Below are 14,050 nucleotides of genomic sequence, written 5' to 3'. Positions count from 1 at the left end.
AAAATTGTCCACATGATATATGGATGGCCCCTTGTGATACCTTATGTATTATGTATATTACGTATTTATGTGTGAAAGTTACGAATGGCACGCAGACGTATTGGGGACAGGCGCGTAAACTTGCAGGATCGGGGACGGAGCCCCCAGAAAGCAGAAAAGCCCCTTCAAAAGACTTAATTCAATTTTTTCTAGCTAGGCGCCACGTCAGTTTCTTCTACCTGATCAGCGGGGTAGGAGGTTTGATATTGTTATGTCGAGATGGAAGTTAGTCGAGCGAATCGAAGTGCGCATGCCCATCGATAGAAATAATTTTCTTGCTCAAAATGTGCATCCTTAGCAATATAAAACCATTTTTCCTAAATGAAGTACGCATGCTCGGCGATAGAAATTATTTTTTTCGAGTGCACATGCGCGGCGATAGAATTATTTTTCTTGAAGAAACGGTTCCCTTCGGACACAGAATACATGCAATGAAAAGCGTACTTTCGGGACATGTGTTGCAAAATTATAGTTTTAACTTGATTATTATTCTTATAAATTAAATAATTATTTCTTTGATTTGAATAAACCTAAAGACTTGGTTGAAGCGTGAAAAAATTAATTAAAATAATTGAAGTCATTGAATCAAATTCATATTTCTTTAAATGTTTTGTCAGATTTTAACGAATTTAGACTTTCTGAGTCAAGGAAATGATTTTCTTAAATGTGCGAAATATTAATTTTAATGAAGAAACTACGGCCTAAGAGTTGATTTGTTTAGATAAACAAAATTCTGTTTCAAATAAAAATGACTACTGTGAACAATTATTTTATTGATGCAAAGAATTAGGTTTCTAGTCATTGCATTTAGTGGGTTTCAAACAGTATTTTTTCTTAGTATCCACACCCTGGTATTGGTAGTGTAATTTGTTAATTTTTAAATAATAAAGTTTACACATGGTCTATTGAAAATAATTGCAGAATATTTAAAGTATAACTTATCCTAATATTTTATAGAAGACAATATCACAATTTCCAGAACTTTTGCTTGTTCAAATTCGCGTTAAATATGGAAGCCGACAAAACAAATACTTAGATACAGAGGATGTTTCGCAACGAAAGGGCAGCAGCTAAAGAAAGCAAACGTCGATATTGCAGCTAAGAGCCAAAGTGAGTGAGTTCACGTGTCATTTTTGCGAAATAAAGTTAACATTTTTATTGCACACACACACACGCACACACACACACATTTATTTATTTATAGGATTTCAGATTATCCCGGTTCGGTTTTGATTCCTCTAGAATCAAACCGAAGGGCCTATGACAAAGCCACCGAACGCGTCCTCGGGTTGCGGATAGAGGGTCCCTGTACCAAGGTTTTCTGCTAAATATGGTTACAAAAATAAATAGGCAGTCGCGGACAATTCTCCAGGGGTGGTCCCGAAGGAATTAACCCCCAAGCGTAGGTGTGAAAACCTTGCCGAAAGCTGAATGGCACCTGGGTGAGGTGTCTAGAACGGTGACTCTGGGATACCGGGCGACCTCTCAGAGTAAGGAGCCTTATCCTTGCATGCGGGGCTCTACAAGGATGGACGAACCCCTTTCCCTAGCTTCTCGTGGGAACAACAATGACAACACCAAACATTGTTGTAGTAAGTGCGGTTCAAAACAACCGAACGCGCAGGGCTCCCGCCAATGGGTCGGCCAACAATGCCGACCAATCTAGATTTGGGGGAGCCAATGAAAATGGATTCAATGCGATGGATCGGCGGGATCTCGTGACCTTTGGGTAGACGGAGCAACTGATTCACGACTAGTTAGACTGCTACGATGCGAGTGTGGCCCGTGAACGGGGTTACATGGCACGGCTGCATGCTCTGTGGTGCGCGAAACACCCGGAGCTATCGCACTTTTCGCAGCAACGTCTGCGAAACCATGCTGAACTACTCCGTAAAAGGGGCTATGTAAGCGGAACGCCTACTCTACCACAGCTAGAACAAGCTGGCAACAAAAAAAGAGGGGCGACACTAAGACTAACCGCGGGCAAGCATCCAATAGATGAAGAGTGGTGCTTTACGACCCGGAGAAACATCAACACCAAGGTTTCTCTCAAGCCTAAGATCTGGCTGAAATGGATGACGAGCTTCGTGGACATTCAATGTGTGATTGACTACATCACATTTGGCAGGAATTTTACCGCCAAGGTTCGAAAGTTCGCGCGCGAACTCTGGACCCGTTATCACACACTTAAGAAGTCAAAGCTGCTGGCCATCAGGTAGCATATTGTTGAGGGAATACGGATACTATCTGACGCTAAGAGTAGTCTAGAGCGAAAGGAGAGATGGGTCAGAGAAAATCAACAGTTTCTCTCTGACCCATCTCGACTCTTCCAAGACCCTCCAGTTACTGTCGAACACCCACCCAAACCAGAGGAGGTCGAAGTATTTTGGAGAGAAGTCTACGAAGTTCAGCATAGACTGGACGAAGACTCAGAAAATATAAATAGCTTCAAGGAGTTATGTGTTGCCCTCATAACACCTGATAAAGAATGCCTACCCATCACTACCGAGGAGGTGTTTTTGTCAGCTTGTGCCGAAAATTTGATAACGAACGTGGTTCGCTTCTCGAAGTCAAGAAAAACCATGTCAGGCCTCGAATGAGCAACAGAAAAACTTGTCGAGAATATAAAGTTCCAGTATATGCGGCACTTCCTATTCTCAATAATTGACTCGATTTCCCTAGGAGCATTTAGAGGAGCGATATTAAGTTTAATGCCGTAAGAGTGACAGAGATGGTAAATGCTCGGGATGTTCACAGCACGCCCTGCAGCTATCATCGGGAATGTCTTGGCTCAAAATGTGGCGACGGTATGTTAAGGTGGAAATGACACCGTCTTGTCATGCCAAAATGAAACCCTCCGTACCAGACTTCAATCCGGGTGATTAAGAAAAGCAAAAGTTAGCTCACACGACATTGACTGACCCTCCACATTTCAGTGGAATATACCATGCATGCTCTTATCGAGGACCTGTTCACGAAAGTTTTTCTTATGTGCTTTCTTAATCTGGGCTTTCAGGAGTCAATACTCGAGATAGACGAGATTTGATGCATTTTTCTCACCTCTAATACTGAACTTAAGTCCGAGTGTTTCAGCAGCCTCCTCCGCTGCTTTATACAGAAACGCTCCTTTGCCCACTTCTTCCATTTGCGACTCTACGTGCTGTACCCAGAATAATCCTGTTGTGAAGACATTCAAGACTCAATATTCCGCGATCAACTTGACGGCGTGAGCTGGAGAGTCGCGGAACAGAAGTCTTGAGATGCATGCTTTTGTTCATGTGCATAATCTTTCTTTTCCCGATATCAAGGTATCTGAGCTCGTTCTTCGTCCATGGAACCACTCCAAATGAATAGAGTACTACCGGGACGGCAGGCATGTTCGTTGCAGATACTTTGTTCCTCGCCGACAGTTCGGATGACCAAATCTGCCGGATGAGACGTTTGTATCTGCTTCGGAGGGTGTCCTTTATAGATTTCACATCCTGAATTCCACTCTGTGGCACGCTTAGGTATGTATAAGTCTCTCCAGCGCAAAGGTGTCGTATAGCGCTTCTATCGGCGAGCTCAGGGTCTTCAGGGATGCCATTAAGTTGTCCTCGCTTTAAATAAACCTTGGCGCATTTGTCTAGCCCAAATTCTTATCTAATTTCCTTAGTATATCGTTCGACAATCCCGAAAGCTAGATGTAGTTGCTCTTTGTTTTTAGCATAGATCTTAAGATCGTCCATGTAAATAGATGAGTGACCTTGTACTTTCGATCTGCAGGTTTTCCGCAAAAGTACCCGTCGGAATGGCGAAGTACTAGAGATAGTGGCAGTAATCTAAGGCAAAAGAGGAGTGGGCGAATGGTGTCGCCCTGAAAGACACGTCTCTGAAAGGTGACCTTGTTAGTTGTCACACGATTATTTCCAGATGAGATGGTAAATCTGGTTCTCCAAAGTGGCATCAATCTTTCTATGCACCTCACGATTTGCGGATGAACCTTTAAGCATTCCAAAAGCCAGGTGATAAGTCTATGGGAGGTCGAATCGAAAGCTTTCTGATAATCAATCCAGGCTATCGATAGGTCACGCCGGTAGAATGCTGCATCTTTGCAGACACATCTATCGGTGAGCAGGTTCTCCCGACATTCCGCTACGCCTTTCTTTGAGCCTCGCTGTTCATACATTTCTTGCCTCACTGATGGGTTTAAGGAAACTTCTTCCACCAGAAGGTCTTGATGCAATCTGGTCCCGGAGTGGAATAGTTCTTCATCCCTCCTAATAGTATTTTCAGCTTCTCGGTAGTGATAGTTGGGCATTCTTCATCAGGTGTTATGAGGGCATCACACAGCTCGTTGAAATTATTTATATTTTTTGAGTCTTCGTCCAGCCTATGCTGCACTTCGTAGACTTCTATCCAAAATACTTCGACCTCCTCAGGTTTGGGCGGGTGGTCGACAGTAACTGGAGGGTCTTGGAAGAGTCGAGATGGGTCAGAGAAACTGTTGATTTTCTCTGACCCACCTCTTCCTCCGCTCTAGACTTCTCTTAGCGTCAGATAGTATCCGTATTCTCTCAACAATATGCTGCCTGATGGTCAGCAGCTTTAACTTGTTAAGTGTTCGCATCGGCCAAAGTTCTCGCTGCATTTTACACAAAATAATTAATGGCCCAGAGTTCGGATTCTTCGGAAAAATGTCCACAAATCTCTTCATCCATTTCAGCCAGATCTTTCGGCTTGAGAGAAACCTTGGTGTTTGATGTTTCTCCGGGTCTTAAAGCATCGCTCTTCCTCTTTCGGATGCCTGCCCGCGGTTGGTCTTAGTGTCGCCTTTCTTTGTCTGTTGCCGGCTTGTTCTAGCTGTGGTAGAGTAGGCGTTCCGCTTACATAAACCCTTTTTTGGAGTAGTTTGGCATAGTTTATCGGACGTTGATGCGAAAAGTGCGATAGCTCCGGGTGTTTTTCGCACCACAGAGCTTGTAGTCTTGCCATGTAGCCCCGTTCAGAGGCTGCACTCTCATCGTAGCACTCTAGCAAGTCATGATTCAGTCGCTCCGTCCACTTAAAGGTCCCGAGATTCGGCCTATCCATCGCATTGAATCTATCTTCACTGGCTCCCCCAGCTCTAGAGTGGTCGGAATTTTCGGCCGATCCATTATCGGGAGCCCTACGCGTTCTACTACAACCATGTTTGGTGTTGTCATTGTTGTTCCCACGAGAAGCTAGGAAAAGGGGTTCGTCCACCATTGTAGAGCCCTGCATGCAAGGATATGACTGCGTAGGATCAGGTCGCCCGGGATCACAGAATCACCGTTCTGGACACCTCACCTAGGTTGAATGGTACCTAGGGACCACCCCTGGATAATTGTCCGCGAGTGCCTATTTATTTTTGTAACCATATTCAGCAGAAACCCTTGGTACAGGGACACTCTAACCGCGACCCGAGGACGCATTCGGTGGCTTTGCCATAGGCCCTTCGGTTTGATTCTAGAGGAATCAAAACCGAACTGAATATTTTTTTGTGTTATATTGTAGTTTTGTGTTTTTTTGTGTTTGATGACGTGCGCCGAAGAAAGGGGATTTACTCGCAAAAGTGAGTAAACGTGCTACTGCCGCGTTTCACGAACGGGGTATAGATGAGACGCGTAGATGGAGTTGTAAGTGGTGAGAGGTCTTCCACGGGATCTTGAGCTCTCGACCGAAAGTCGGATTTCTCGGGTACCTAATAACTCAATTATTAGCAATAATAGCGCTCGGGATTTTTTTCGATGTTTTCATTAAAAAGAGCAACTGAAAAACTATTGAAAGGTGTGAAAACCTTGAACGCGTCCTCGGGTTGTGGATAGAGGGTCTCTGTACCAAGGGTTTCTGCTGAATATGGTTACAAAAATAAATAGGCAGTCGCAGACAATTGTCCAGGGGTGGTCCTGAAGGAATTAACCCCAAGCGTAGGTGTGAAAACCGTGCCGAAAGCTGAATGGCACCTGGGTGAGGTGTCTAGAACGGTGATTCTGGGATAGCGGGCGACCTCTCAGAGTACGCAGCCTTATCCTTGCATGCGGGGCTCTACAAGGATGGACGAACCCCTTTCTCTAGCTTCTCGTGGGAACAACAATGGCAACACCAAACATAGTTATAGTAAGTGTGGTTCAAAACAACAGAACGCGCAGGGATCCCGACAATAGGTCGGCCAACAATGCCGACCAATCTAGAGCTGGGCGAGCCAATGAAAATGGATTCAATGCGAGGGATCGGCGGGATCTCGCGACCTTTGGGTGGACAGAGCGACTGAATCACGACTTGCTAGAGTACTACGGTGCGAGTGTGGCCCCTGAATGGGGTTACATGGAACGGCTGCATGCTCTGTGGTGCGAGAAACACCCGGAGCTATCGCACTTTTCGCAGCAACGTCTGCGAAACCATGCTGAACTACTCCGAAAAAGGAGCTGCGTAAGCGGAACGCCTACTCTACCACAGCTAGAACAAGCCGGCAACAGAGAAAGAGAGGCGACACTAAGACCAACCGCGTGAAGGCTTCAAATAAAGGAAGAGCGATTCTTTACGACCCGGAGAAAAATCAACACTAAGGTTTCTCGCAAGCCTAAAGATCTGGTTGAAATGGATGACGAGCTTCGTGGACATTTTTCCGGAGAATCCGGTCTCTGGGCTATCAATTATTGTGTGTATAATGCAGCGAGAGCTTTGGCCTATGCGAACCGTAAAACAAAACCAACGGTTGATCATAAGGCCAAAAGACGAATGTATCAACTTGCCATAAAGATAGGCTTGGCAAGACAGTACGCGTCCCGCATTCAGTGTGTGATTGACTACATCGCATCTGGCAGAAATTTTAACGCAAGGTTCGAAAGTTCGCGTGCGAACTCCGGACCCGTTATCACACACTTAACAAGTCAAAGCTGCTGACCATCAGGCAGCATATTGTTGAGAGAATACGGATACTATCTGACGCTGAAAGAAGTCTAGAGCAGAGGGTGAGGTGGGTCAGAGAAAATCAACAGTTTCTCTCTGACCCATCTCGACTCTTCCAAGACCCTCCAGTTACTGTCGAACACGCACCCAAATCAGAGGAGGTCGAAGTATTTTGGAGAGTTGTCTACAAAGTTCAGCATAGATTTGACGAAGACTCAGAAAATATGAATAGCTTCAAGAAGTCATGTGTTGCCCTCATAACACCTGATAAAGAATGCCACCCATCACTACCGAGGAGGTGAAAAAAGTATTAAGAGGGATGAACTATTCCGCACCGGGACCAGATTGTATCAAAACCTTCTGTATTTTCACCGCATATTTAAAGTCGGAAGAGCCTATTCCGGAGTGGTTGGTGGAACGGCGCACAATACTCCTGCCGAAAATAGGCAACTTAGCTGACCCGAAGAATTACAGGCCAATCACTTGTCTGAACCCACTTCATAAGATATTCACAGCTATCCTAAATAATAGGATTGATCGGGCAATTGAACCTGTGTGGCAAGAAATCGATGGCCTGGATTATTTATCGGAAAGCTTTCGATTCGTCCGCCCATAAACTTATCATCTGTCTTTTGGAAATCTTAAAGGTTCATCCGCAAATATTTAGGTGCATAGAGAGATTGATGCCGCTTTGGAAAACTAGATTTACTATCTCATCTGGAAAAAATTGTGTAACAACTAACAAGGTCACCTTTCAGAGAGGTGTCTTTCAGAGCGACACCATGAGCCCACTCCTCTTTTGTCTTACATTATTGCCACTATCTCTAGCAATTCGCCATTCCAACGGGTAGTTGTGCTGCAAACCTGCAGATCTAAAGTACAAGGTCACTCATGTATTTTACATGGACGATCTTAAGATCTTAAGTTCCTGAGCTCGATAATAGAAGCGTTATACGACACCTTTGCGCTGGAGAGACTTATACATACCTGGGCGTGCCACAGAGCCGCATTCAGGATGTGACATCTATAAAGGATTCTCTCCGAAGCAGATACAAACGTCTCATCCAACAGATTTGGTCTTCCGAACTGTCGACGAGGAACAAAGTATCTGCAACGAACATGCTTGTTGTCCCGGTAGTACTCTATTCATTTGGAGTAGTTGCATGGACGAAGAACAAGCTCAGATCTCTTGATGTCGGGACAAGAAAGGTTGTGCACATGAACAAAAGCATGCATCTTAAGTCTTCTGTTCCGCGACTGTACATCTCACACCATCAAGGTGGTCGCGGAATATTGAGTCTCGAATGTCTTCATAACAGGATTATTCTGGGTACAGCACATAGAGTTGCAAATGGAAGAGACCCTCTTCTTAAAATGGTTAGGAATCACGAAGAAGTGGGCAAAGTAGCGTTTCTGTACAAAGCAGCCGAGGAGGCTGCTGAAACACTCGGACTTGACTTCAGTATTAGGGGTGAGCAAAATGCATCAAATCTTATCTATCTCGAGTACTCACTCCTGAAAGCCTGGATTAAGAAAGCACAAGAGAAAAACTTTCGTGAACAGCTCCTCGATAAGAGGACTTCGAAAAGCGAACCATGTTCGTTATCGAATTTTCGGCACACGCTGACAAAAACATCATAAGCAAGGAGAATGAAAAGAAAGAGAGGTATCGAGACCTTATAAGGGAGTTGCAACGATTGTACCCGGATCATTCTGTTAAACTAATCGTCCTTATCATCGGCACTCTTGGAGGTAGCAAGCTTTCACTTGCTAATGGCCTCAAAAGCATCCCTGCGTGTCAACAATATGCTAAAACACGTGGAAAAATGCAGAAGGCGGTAGTCCTTGGGTCGCTCCGTGTTCTTAGGGTGCACGAGGCTTTTGCTGGATCGTCGTATTGATTCCTTTACAGATTGTAACCACCTATCTCACGGACGTGAGACGTGGTTGTGGCTTACATTTTTCCGCGATTTCGCTGGGAGCAGGTGCAATTTTCCAGATTAGCACCCGCTCCCGGCGAAATCCTGCGGTTGTCCTTATGACAAATTTTTAATTATATATATATAGTAAAAACAACTACTGCAGGGTCCTACTGGGAGCATCTGACTATGAAAATAATACTAAGGAACCACCGGACACAACGAAATCACAACGAGAAGCCAGTGAAACTTACTTGTTTGTATATACATTACAGGAAGGGTATACAATACAGGCATCATATATAATCCCTTGGTATTAGATATAATTGCTAGATACCATGCATAATGTCTGGCCATTTCAGCCGAAGTTATAATGGAATACTTTAATTTATTGACTGAGCTTTTTGTATCATCTATATGTATTATATACACTGCCCATAAAGAAATAGGAAACGTATATGATCTTGATTTTATATATAATTAATCAGTTAAAAAAGAGATACAATGTCATTTGCAAATTCCTTAGCATTACTGGACTATGACACTGATGGGTCTCTAAGCAGAATGAAAATTTGATTCAAATTAAGGTCTTCATCTTCTGCTCGCTCTCATTCCATAGGTGTGAGGACTACAAGTTTATTTCGATGGTCCCGGTAACTTATAATAAATTTGTATGGACCATCCGCATGCGATTGAATATCTATGTAGTCTACTTGACACCGCGAGTTAAATTCAGAAAATAGTCCTCCATATCGTATATGGATGTATGTGTTGCTTGAATAACATCAAAAATTTAACTTTGAAGCACGTAATATAATACAGAACAGCTGTCACTTTAGACATAATAAGCTTCTCATTTGGTTATACTAATAAGTCATCGAACTTATCTGAGAGCCAGTAATCGCGTTTTGTGACCCCATTACGGCTTCCATGTGAAGCTATCGTGAAGATAGGGGTTTTTAGGTCATAAAACACAACAGGCACGTCTTGACAAAGTGCGCAGAAAACATCTGAATAAGTCCTGTTGGCCGTCGACAACTTTTTATGATAGATTTGACATTTTCTATTATTTATGGCGACCAGTTATTTGCTTAAAATTTCGGGTATGTGCAGTAGAGCTCATTTTCTACGCCTGTAAAATCTAAAGACAGCAAAAAAGTCTAACTTTGACCATTTGTATTCGGAGTATGAAAAATGTAATAGGATTTGTTTCTAGAGCATTGATTTAACACATATTGAAGTATAATAACAATTCTATTATCATGTATAATTTATATACAATTGGCTATGGAACTATGTAGGGTTTTAAATCAAATTTTGTGGAAATATTGCACTTTAAAGAAAAAAAATCGATTTTTTTCCAAACAAATTAGCAGTAAGTTGTTTATAAAAAAATGTACATTGAATCAAAAAGCGGCTACGTACTTCGATAGCGAATGTAAGTATGAAGCTACTTTGAAAATTTCAAGTCGACCCATGCAACGGTGTTCAATTAATACGTCCCCATTTGGCATGTTTTCAAGTTTTTCAAAAACCCGAAGTGAACTGAATTTATTTTTTATACGATTAGTGATTAGTAATGCACAAATAATTGTCAAATATGGTAATTGAAACGGCACTATCAAATCACTAATGATAAGAGCATTATTTGCAGGAAAACTTATTACAGAGTATTTGCTGTGGTGCTTCAGTGTATTTCTTTATAATATTACTTTGTATGAATCCAAGAACTACAGGCCCATTACATGAACTTATGAACCCTCTGTATACGATCTTTACCGCAATCCTTAGAAATATAATTGCATTGACAATAGGTCCGTTTGACAAAAGATTTATGAACAACACACTCTTAAAAGTGGCGTATCAAGTTGCTAGTTAACTTTCGTACATAAGATGCTGCCTTCAACAAACATAGACCAATCAGAACGGGTTTTGATCGCTTTAAAAGGGATGGAACGCGTTCTGACATTTTCAATCATGCTAGAACGCGTTTTGGTAATTCTAAAAACAACCAAAACGCGTTTTTGTTATTTATTTCGGACATTAACTGTTTTCAAAACATTCGCAGCGCGTTCTGTCATTTCTGCAACGGTCAGAACAAGTTTTGGCTGTTTTTTCGGTCTTTGACCATTTTCAATTTTCGCTCTATACAAGACTACCAATCACAGCGAAGCAGATGACTAACACGTTAGTCGTATGTCTTTACAACCAAAAATATTATAAACATGAGTCACTTTTCAGACGGATCATGCTGATTTCGAATAAAATATCATACATCACTCGTAGGGTTAGACAAGTATTCACGTGGAGCAAACATTGATCTCCCGTAAAGACCTTTCTAACCCTAATTGTAATGTAATATACTATTAATTCATGTGAAATGCTTTGAAATTTGCAAACAATATTTTTAATTCTTTTGAATTCCTTTATTTTTTTATTTTATTTTGGAATTAATTGGAGACATACTTATAAGATTATGCTAGGTCGAAGGAAGGAGGGGGGTCAGAGATTGTATGATGGTCTGCGATTTTCGAACTGGAGAAAAATGGACTTTTTTGGATTGAACAACGAATTGAATTTATTTGGTAACATGAAAACGTATACGTTACCCATTCCCTGTCGAACTTCTTTAGTACATACAATTTTTTTAAATCTTCAGCCTTATTTATAAGCCATTTTGTGTGCTAATTTTTATTCGATGTGAATTAAAGCAAAAATTCTTTACTCACCCTGAAATGTGCTTCTCTTTGTTCCACAGTCACTTCCTGCGTCCTGGATTTATTTCAGTTAATGATACAGATATTTTTATGATATATATAAAATTATTGTAATTTATCTAAACGAGAAGTAATATATAAAGTACATCGTTGAAGACACCTTACTGCTTCTTTTGTTTGGAATTTTCAATTAGTGGTGTTTAAATTGTTGTAGGCATTTCACATTGCAAAGATACAATGACAATGGATTCTTCGAATTCTAGTAAAGAAAATGTATCGAACTCTTCTCTTTCGGTAGAGGTAATAACAAATGAATCTGGATCCAAGAACAATGATACGGAGGTTAAAATTGACAAAGAAAATAGCACCTCTGACGAACTTAGCAATGATTTGAAAGCACCTGAAATTATTGATAGTAAAACGGAACAGAAAAACTGTGTCAGTGCTGAGAATAAGGATAAGTATCATGTGGAAATGGTACCAGTAAAAAGTGATGTAAAAAATGACATTAACGCAGATGAGCCTGAGAAAGAAGTAAAAAGAAAGCGAAAGAAAAGTTTAAGGTGAGGCATAAATATTTTATTTAATCTTCCTTATTCCATTTGATTTATTTTACATTAGATCTGTGGTTAATAGGGTGGACGGAAAAAATAATTTTTGAATTTTTGAATCAGAATAGGAAAAATCTAATTTTATATATAAAAACAGATTTTTGTGATTTTGTACAGATTTTTAACACAAAATCTTCCGTTAGTAGAAATTATTTGTAGTTTGAAAATTTAAAAAATGTGATTTTTTACATATTTTAATGCTGCTTCTACAGTTATCCTCAGAATTATTTCACCGTGTACAAATTCGTTTATCACAATATATCAAATGATTTAAAAAAACATATGTTGAAGAAAAACGATTCTGATTTTTAAAAAACTTGCGTAAATTCGCCATTGTACTTAAAAACTAAATTTTTTTCAAACTAAAGTATTGAAATGACATACATTTTTTCTATTTATCCTTTTTACACGTATTTATAACCTAAAGACACATAAGAACTTATGAGGACACAATAAAATATTTGAGAATGTGACTGGTGCGTCAATGAGTAAAAAAAATGTTTTTCAAAATTATCGAATTATTGTGCTGTGAGTGATTTCTCCAGTTTATTGTAAACCAAATTAGTATTTTCTCTGCTTTAGTTTAGTTAAAGAATTTTATTCTAACATGATGTTTCTTTAATAATTTGCTGTAAACAACGATTATAATACCTGTTTAATAATATCGTTATTAGTAATTATAAATTACTAGTAATAATTGTTTTTCTATAACAAAATAGAACAAAGCAAGCGATACTCTTCAAGAGTGGACCACTAAAATATGTACCTTTTAAGAAATTGAAAAAATAATGTATAGTATGATAAATGTCAAATTTTCATTTAGTTCTCTTACAAAAATAACCCATAAATAGTGGGAAACGTGAGAAAATTAGATAAAGACAAATACTCATGCACCTCTTGCACAATTGTATAATATACAAGTAATCTATGATAGTATTCCCTACTTTGTTCTATTTTGTTGTGGAAAACAATTATTACTAGTAATTTATAATTACTAATGAATGTTTGATTAAAAACACGTATTAGTACCGTTGATTTTAAGCAAATTATTGAAGAAACATCAGGTTAGAATAAAATGCCTTAACTAAACGGAAATTAATTCAGGGACGTGTTTGAATTAAATGTCATTGCAGGCAGAAGTGTTTGACTTACACGTTCAATCAACCCATTTGCACGTGGATGTCGGCTGGAATTAAGAGTATGTTTGATACCGTACTTTTCGCAAAGTCCTGGCGCTCCGAATCGTTGTATGAAATCATTAATCTTTTTGATAATACTTTTACTTGTTCTAACCTTACAAGCTCTATGAATACAAACATTTTGTCAAATTATCAATTAGACCTTTAGCAATCGTATTTTTGCGCGCAGTAGCCGGAAAAGGTCCGAGATGATCGTCACGAATGATTTTGAAAGGCCTACGCCCTGGCGTGATCGGACTTAGTTCGCCTTCATGCGTTTAGCTAGAATACACTCTAAACAATGTTTGATGTAAATGCGTACATAATGTCTTTTTCGGAAAGTAAAAGCACTTACTTATTCTCTCTACCGTTTTATCTAAGCCAAAGTTGCTGCTCAGATCATGATAACGAATTATTATTGACTTACGCATGGCATCCGGTACAAAATTCAACTCGACTCCTTTCCCATTGCGTAAATCTCTTTGATACAATAACCCGTCGTGTAATACAAAGTTTTTGACTCTAGTTCTTTCCACTTTATCTCTTTCTGACTCTTTCTCTTTGAAAATGTTAACTACGAGGGTAGTTCAATAAGTCCTTAGAATGAAGTATAAAAACAATTTTTTTTGGGTAATTTTTTTTTTATTTTTCAACATAATCTCCTTGGAGCTCTA

At 40.2% G+C, this 14,050-nt stretch overlaps 1 protein-coding gene across 5 annotated transcripts in view; it reads left to right on the top strand.

Moving 5' to 3' along the window:
* Positions 1-14,050, top strand: part of LOC117170122 (protein kinase C-binding protein 1) — an 87,451-nt gene that overhangs the window by 22,919 nt on the left and 50,482 nt on the right. For 3 of the 5 annotated variants that reach the window (XR_004466762.1, XM_033356944.1, XM_033356698.1), the window contains exon 3: positions 11,802-12,150. Coding sequence is in view for 4 of the 5 variants with exons in the window: in XM_033356944.1 (XP_033212835.1) it covers positions 11,825-12,150 (326 nt within the window). In the remaining variant the exon portion in view is untranslated. Of the gene's footprint in view, positions 1-996; positions 1,150-11,801; positions 12,151-14,050 lie in introns of all 5 variants that reach the window. The other 2 variants (XM_033356778.1, XM_033356860.1) reach the window with 2 other exon arrangements.

This window comes from Belonocnema kinseyi, chromosome 1 (genome assembly GCF_010883055.1).
Source record: "Belonocnema kinseyi isolate 2016_QV_RU_SX_M_011 chromosome 1, B_treatae_v1, whole genome shotgun sequence".
NCBI lineage: Eukaryota > Metazoa > Arthropoda > Insecta > Hymenoptera > Cynipidae > Belonocnema > Belonocnema kinseyi.
This window is presented reverse-complemented; position numbering and strand designations above follow the sequence as displayed.